At 45.1% G+C, this 7,790-nt stretch overlaps 1 protein-coding gene across 1 annotated transcript; it reads right to left on the bottom strand.

The window, feature by feature from the left end:
* Positions 1–214: 214 nt before the first annotated feature.
* Positions 215–5,402, bottom strand: Crnn (cornulin). Its single transcript, XM_021628103.2, has 3 exons — positions 5,341–5,402; positions 2,984–3,134; positions 215–1,868 (listed from the first exon to the last, which is right to left on the bottom strand). The coding sequence occupies exons 2-3, from the start codon at positions 3,119–3,121 to the stop codon at positions 495–497; spliced, it is 1,512 nt and encodes a 503-aa protein (XP_021483778.1). The 5' UTR covers positions 3,122–3,134; positions 5,341–5,402; the 3' UTR covers positions 215–494.
* Between the last annotated feature and the right edge of the window lie 2,388 nt (positions 5,403–7,790).

The raw sequence follows: 7,790 nt of genomic DNA, 5'->3' as shown, positions 1-7,790 counted from the left end.
GCATACATTTTCTCAACTCAGTGTTTCTTGTGTGATGGGACTATGTTCAGTTTAACATCAGAACTCTAGAGCCCTCCGTTAGATATGTCAATAGAAATTATTGAGTAGAGAACACTGTGGTCAGCTGCATAAGCTTTTATTGATGCATTTGGATGACAATGGACAGATAGCAGAGATAAAACAGCTCTGAATCTTCCTAAAAGCTGAGGGGAATTTGATGCATTTTTTTCCTGTTTCTGAGAGTGCAGGCACAGCAAAGCAGGCAAGAGGGGTGAGTTTAGACAAGACAGTGCTTAATAGAAAGAACCTGATCACTGAGAAAGAACCAAATGGGAAGAATAATGGCTGTCCAGCAAAGTTCCAGGGCAGGGCAGAGCAAGACAGGGTAGGTCAACTTCACCTAGCACCATCTGTCTTCTGGTACTAGGCACTGGAGTCAGAAAAAGTCATGGCTGGTCTGTCTTCAAGTAGGAACATAGTCATTTGGCCATGATTCATTTCTTTTCCTTCATCTGTGCTGTATCCTGGCCTTCAGCTGAAGGAGCACCAGAGTTCAGGCTGCCTAGATCCTGGCTTTGGATCACTAGTTCCCTTGTGTGATCATTGACCCACTCCTCTCTAACCACGGTGGGTACTCTCTCTTCCTGCCCTCCTGTCAGACTTGGGTGATTGCTCCTCCATTCTTGTCTTTCTTTCACAGTGTTTGTCTCAGACTGGACCTGTCCTCCTAGAACTGGCTCTCCTGTATCATAGTTGCTTACTGGTGTCCAGCTTTGTCCTTCACATGACTGTATTTGGGTTTGTCCCTTTTCTTGATCCCATACTTGACTTGTGGACTGGCTTCCATAATGCTCCAAAGTCTGAGTATATGATCCTGCCTGTGTCTGGTAGTGTCCTATCCCCACTTGGCCTGCCTGACTGCTATCTTGCTGATGGATCTCAGTCTCTCTGTTTTGGCCACAGATGGACCCAGGCATCTCAATGCTGCTATTTTCTGCCTGCTGGCTCCTGCCTTGTTCCACTGTCTGGGCATGTGTCTGAGTATATGACTCTTCCTGTGTTTGCCAATGTACTTTAGTAGCTTGCCTTTCCTGGTTCCTATCTTGGCCATGAGTCTCAGTCTTTCTGTTCTGGTCATAGATGGATCTCTGTGTCTGGATGATGCCATTTCCTGTCTGCTGTCTCCAACCCTGTTCTACCATCTGAGCATGTATCTGAGGATGAAATCCTGCCTGTGTCTGGTAGTGTTGTGTAGAAGCTTGGTCTGCCTGGCTCCTGTCTTGGCTATTAGACCCTCTGTTCTGGTCACTGGTGGACTCCTGTGTGGGGAAGGTACCTGCTTGAGTCTGAGTTGTGGTTCCAGCTGTGATATCATCTGTCTGTTGGCTAATTTGTGACTGCTGCTCTGACCTCCTCTCTTTGGTGCAACTCTTGTCTTCTATTCCCTGGGTCTGCTCCAGCTGTCCTGTCATTTGTATTTGCTGGCTCTGAGACTCAGCCTGCCTGTCATGACTACTGACCTGTGTAGGGTAACTGTCCTGGCCATGGGTGTGTGTCCCCACCCTAACCTGTCCTCTAGAAGCCTGATCTCTCTGTCCATATCTGTCCTCACAGCACTGCTCAGTTCCATCCTTTGACACTCCAGTGGCCCCTCTCTGGCCTTGCTCCAGCTCTTTTGATGATACAGGACAGCAGGTTTCAGACTTGTCGGACATGCAAACGCCTCTAGGACGCTCATTCAGTGTCTCAAAGCAGGCGCGAGCAACTTTAAACACTAATACCAGGAATTCCTTGAACTCTACAGTCCCTGTGTTATCTTCATCCAACAGGCACAAAACTTCGTCTACAGTCGCAGGATCATGGGGCTTCTGGGGGAGAGATGAGGACAAGTCAACACTGCTCCTCTGAGGAGAACCTTGTCAGATTATTCGCACTCGACTTCTAGGCTCCCTCACACCACCGCATCCTGGGAGCTCACAGACCTACTGCGCTGCCCACAGCATCTCAGTGTTAATGTTTCGTTGCTGTGTCTTTTGTTCTAGCATCTGTCTTACTCATCTTGATTTCAGTTCTGCAGGGTGATCGACAGGGTAAAGACTTATTGAAGAAGGTGTGTGTGTGTGTGTGTGTATGTGTGTGTGTGTGTGTGTGTGCGCGTGTGTGCTTCTTATGCGACTATCTGGCTCCTGGCTCCTTCTTGTGGCTGCCCTAGCCACTTTGCCTCTAACTCCAACTCCACAGGAAGCACTGCAGAAGCCTGGCTCTGTGGGCATCCAGAGAGCTTCCATGAAGGAGAGTTCCAGCAGAGCAGCAGACTGCTAGAAGCAAGCAGGCACCATCCTAGTGTGCCAGTCATGGCATACAGGACCTCACTAAACAGTCTGCTTTAGATGTAAACCAAAGGCGGAAGAGTGCATTAAGGCCCTGATTCTGGCTTGCTGGGTGGGGTGGGGCTCTCAGTGCTGCCTGTACCCACAGCTGTCCAGAACTAGTGCTCCAAAATTTCATTTTGACTTGACTAGCATTTAGCTAATACTTTGAAGCAATTGCTTTGTGTAAGGCAAAATCAATCTCGTAATGAACGGTAATGGGCAATCCCATTTCAGACAGGCATAGGAATGTTTACCGTATCGGACTTGAGAAGCACCAGAAAGCGGCAACTACTTTCCCTTTTAGACCATTTGAAGAATCTGTTCTTGCCTGAACTGTCTCCTGAGAGTCTCTCTACCTCATCTTAAAATTAAAATTAATTAAAACAGAGAATCAGATTCAAGAATCTGCCCTTTCTCTAAGAATCAGGATGTGTAGCCTACTGCGACCTCTTTTCCTTCATGTTTTTCTTGTCTGCCTATGCAATTGCTATCAGCTAGCAGGGTTGAATTTGGCTGCTTGCTCTTTGCATTCTCTAGGAAAGAGCCCTTGCAGGTAAATGCACTTTGGCTGTTCTTACCCTGTCTCTCCCTTTCACCCCCACAGATCATACCACTATGACGTCGGCAAACTCATGTTCGAGGAGGGTCTTCAGCTCCCCCCGCGTGAGCACTTTGCAGCCACCCTCTGACCTGGCGTAGCACCGAAAGGCTTCGATGATCCCATGAATGTTTTGCAGCAACTGAGGCATCTGTGAAGCTCAGCTGGAAAACAGGAAAAGTGTCTTCATGGGCACCATAGTGAGCCCCCGATGTTTCCTCACAGTACTCCAAAGCTCTGTCCTTTCACTGTGTCTTCAGTGTGCTTTGGGTTTCTATGCCTTCCTCAAAATGTACTTTGTGATGGGAAAGAGAAGTTCTCAGGACTTGGAAGTTTCTGAGTCAACCCTTAATGCCATGCTCTGCCGCCTACGTGATGTGCATGGGACCAAGATGCTTTGCTTGTCTGTGCCTCAGTGAATGGAGCTGAGTGAGCACTTACTCCAGACAGGCATCATGAAGACTTAAGGAGATAATTCATAAAAAGCACCCAGTTGATGTCTGGTTTATCCTAAGTGGCAGCTATTAAGTATTATTATTATTATTATTATTATTATGAACATATACATATATAATTTGTGTACAACTATAGACACTGTACTGCTCACAAAAGCGCTTTCCTGTTAGCATATCTTATGATCCTTATTATCACCACTATTTTTATAGGTGGTGAAAAAGGCTGAGAGGAGATAGATTTGTGAAGGACACACATTATTTTCTCTTAACCCAAATGTAGTTTAGTTCTTTAGAATGTACCTTTGGACAATTGTTTGTTTGTTGTTTGTTTTATTTTGCTTTGCTTTTCTCTAGGGTGTTAGGTACACACAGGGGTTAGAGCCCCCAAGGCCCAGCCCTACCCTCTCTATTTCCCTGTGAAAAGGATTCAGGAAGGAGATGGGATACACCTGTTGGAGATAATGGGGTTAGGCGTGCCTTCCTGAGGTAGGAGAGTCTGAGATGCTCTCTGCCTTCAGCCCTGGAACCTGTCAGAGAGGTCAGCTTCTGTAAAAGACATGTGGTCCATCAAGTCTAAAGTGCTGGCGAGCTGTGATGGATGGTTCTCAGTCAAAAGAGAAAATTTTCCTCCCCCTGATGGGAGAGCAGCCTTACCATGCCACAGAGGAAGACAATGCAGTCAGTTCTGATGAGACCTGATAGGCTAGGATCAGAGGGAAGGGAAGGAGGACCTCCCCTATCAGTGGACTGGGGAAGGGGAATGGGAGGAGATGAGGAAGGAAGGGTAGGATTGGGAGGGGATAATGAGGGGGGCTACAGCTGGGATACAAAGTGAATAAATTGTAATTTATAAATAAATAAATAAATTCATAAAAAAAGAAAAAAGAGAAAACTTTCATTTCTATTAAGCAGGAATTTGGAGGTAGGTAAGTGTGAAGCTAGGTGTGACTAAATGGGAAGTAGGCATATATGTGTTAAATAGAAGACTTAGAGAGACCAGAAGTAGGAAAAGTGCCAAAGATGATGAGGTTTAAGTTCAAGGGGAGACAGAAGCTGCTTAAGGCTCTATGGGGACCCTTCTTGCCCCCAGAAAGCCAGGGAAGGGACTTCAGAGATGAAGAGAAGGATTGTGTAAAGAGGATGACATAGGTAGAGAAACAGGAAGTGAGGGAAGGAGTTCATGAAAAATCAAGTCAGAGGACTGAGGAAGTCCAGACTCCAGGTGGGATGCACAGGGATGACTTTCCACTGACCCAGGAGTCAATAACTTAGACTCTTTCCTCTGTGTGCCTCATGGCATATAACTTCAAATACCCTTTATGTTTTAGAAACAAATGACAGTCTTTAATCACTGACCTATAGTGAAAAGGACAAAATGTTCTTTAAGTGATGAATCAAATTATTAGGATAAATCTACAAATTCAAAATCTTGCCTATAGAAAAACTTAGGAAGGAAGTTCATATTGGACCCTTCCCCCATAAGACAATTTATGTCTGGGTTGGCAGAAACAATCTGATTCCAAGCCCACAGGCGCAGAATCTGGGATTCTGACCCCAAAGGCACAGCCTTTGCAGAAGTCTCTTCTGCAAAGAACCTCCCAGAGCCCTAAAAAGGAAAAAAAAAATAATTACGCTGATCCAGGAAGGTGCGTGGGTGGTGGGTGGCCCCATTGCTCCTGCCCACAGCACTTAGTCAGAAAAGCTGCAGGCTAGACCCAGGGAGAGGAGAAAGCTAGATTGCTTCAGAAGAGCAGCATTTCCCAAGTGCTCTGGCTTCAGCCTGCCTAAGGCACTATGGGGGCCCTTCCTCCAGCTAAGCACTGAGACCAGACAGCTCAGATCTGGCAGCCCTGGATTCATGAGTTTAGTGTGCCAAGACACTGAGAATGAGCAAGAAATTCTGAAGGAAACTTACCTAATGCCCAGGCAGGATGGGACAAGTTTCTGTTATGCAGTGTGTAGAGTACTTGTCAGTGGAATGAGAACCTTTTATAGAGGATTTAATGGCACTCGTATTTTAGACAGGATGTCTCCACCCTACAAGAAGGCTTGATTCATCCAAAGCTCAGCCCAGCCCAGCTCCACCTCCTTTCTTCTCCAGATCACCTTCTGACCCAAGGCTGCTTTCTTCTAATTACAGGCCCTTTCTACCATGGTTAGAGCTGTCTCTTGCTGTGTCTGTCCCCTATGACTAGGAGGCCCCTTTTCAATGAGCAGGGCTCAGCACTATTCTGCACAGGCCTGAGATCCTAGGGAATACTGAGCATCTCCAGGAACCTGCAAAGTCATAAAAGTCTTTGATTCTTTATTCAAGCATTCAAAACACATCTGTTTATTGAAGACTGTTCTTTTCAAAGTGCTTTATGTATTTTTTCTTCTGATACTGCGGCTGTTACTTATACCTGTTCTCAGCTCTTGTTCTGGAATTTCCCTTCATCCTAGTTTAAAAGGTCTCAGTGTGTGTCTGTGTGTGTGTGCATGCACACACGTACATACGTATGCATGGAGGCTAGAGGTAAGCCTTAGATATTGCTCTTCAGGCACCTAACACAGTCCAGTTTCTCTCTCTGGCCTGAAACTCAGCGATTAGGCTAGGCTAGCTGGCCAGCAAGCTCCAGGAATCTTCTTGTCTCCAATTCCTCAGTGCTGGATCTGCAAGTACACACCGCCACAAGAACTCAGGTCTTGTGCTTTTAAGTTAAATATTTTTATAGACTGAGCTATCCATCCCCAACCCAAGATGTAGTCTCAATTTTTATTAAAATTAAAAGAAATCACTTCCTGCTCTGAGTAGGTAGCATTTTACAGCTGTTAAGAAAGAGGCTTACTGTGCTCATGCTTGGTGTATCTACCAGGCAGAAGGAACCCAGTGAGTGGCTCTGTGGATGTGAGAGGCAAGGCCAGAGGAAAGAACCCTTCTTCATACTGACTCATACAAATCCCTCTCCTCTGCACTTCGCAGCAACATCCAAGGTGGAAGTTTGTCACTTCAGCCGGGAGAGCAGCTGGGGCTTGCGCAGTGGTTCTCTCCTGCCCTATTTCATACTCACTGCCTCAGGGCTACAAGAGGAAGACACTATGTCAGCTGTAAGTTGACACACCCTAGAGGCCACTGTACACAACTTAGTGGGCTCAACATCATCTGTTAAGTTGTGTGTCTCTTCCAACATTGCATGATCTGCATCAAATGTCAGATCATCATTGTTTAGTGGGAGAGATATCAAGGCTTCTCTTAGGCTGGTTGGCAGGTGACTTTTCACTCTGAAGGTTCGTGAGTGGCCTAATTGTCTGTGATCAGAACAGCAGTCACAAATCCCTCTCTTCCTGAAAACCTGATCACCAGGCCTTACACTCACTGATGAATGCACAATGATAAAGTGGGGGTGATTAGAGGGTGGCCATTTATGCTGTACCCTCAAAGTAGCAAACAGTGTGAATTGAGTTTGTCTAAAACCACTCACATTTTAAAGATATTCTGAAGACTGATTAGAAATCAATGATTGCAGAGTTAGGATATGATAGTGAGAGCCAAAATGACCTCAGGCTATCCTTAGTTCTTAAAAGTTCTTACACTCCACCTGTGTATCTGACTTAATACCATTTTAACTTGTTGACTAAATTTGGAATATATTGCTAAACTTGTCATGTCTAGTTTGTACCAATTCAGAAGATAAGGATGTCATCAGAGCACATCTGAAACATGTAGAGATTTCTTTATCTTTGTGTCACTCATCTGCATGATGTCCCATCAGGATGTTCAGTGTGATTTGTAACTATTTTTTTTTTCTGAGTCTGTAAAATGTTTGTGTAGCTTCCACAATGGAGCATGTTACCTGAGGCACCCTGACTGGTGTTATCAGATCATGGTCACTCATGGTTTAAGAAGAACCTATTTCCTCTGGAGCAAGGTTGTTTTCTGTCGAAATACAGAACATTCCATGATTCTTTGCTTAAGAAAAGAGTAAAACAAACGTACTAAAATCCACAGACCTAAAGAAGATAAACAACTAGGGAAGATGCTTAATTCTCATTTCGAAAGAAAAACAGGATAGACACCAGAAGCACTAGAAGAGAATGAACAGGACAGGAACCCACCACAGATCTCCTCTAAAAGACTCCATTCAGCAGGGGATCAAAGTAGATCACAGCCAAACTTTGGCTAGAATGCACAGAATCTTATGGAAGAAAGGGGATATAGAAAGACAGGAGCTCCACAAGGAGACCAACAAAGTAAAAAAAAAAAAAAACAAAAACAAACAAACAAAAAGCTGGGCTCAGGGAGGACTACAGAGACTGATGCATCAACCAAAGACCATGCATAGAGAGGACATAGACCCCTTGCTCAGATATAATCCTTAGACAGTT

The sequence above is a fragment of the Meriones unguiculatus genome, chromosome 10 (assembly GCF_030254825.1).
Source record: "Meriones unguiculatus strain TT.TT164.6M chromosome 10, Bangor_MerUng_6.1, whole genome shotgun sequence".
Lineage (NCBI taxonomy): Eukaryota > Metazoa > Chordata > Mammalia > Rodentia > Muridae > Meriones > Meriones unguiculatus.
This window is presented reverse-complemented; position numbering and strand designations above follow the sequence as displayed.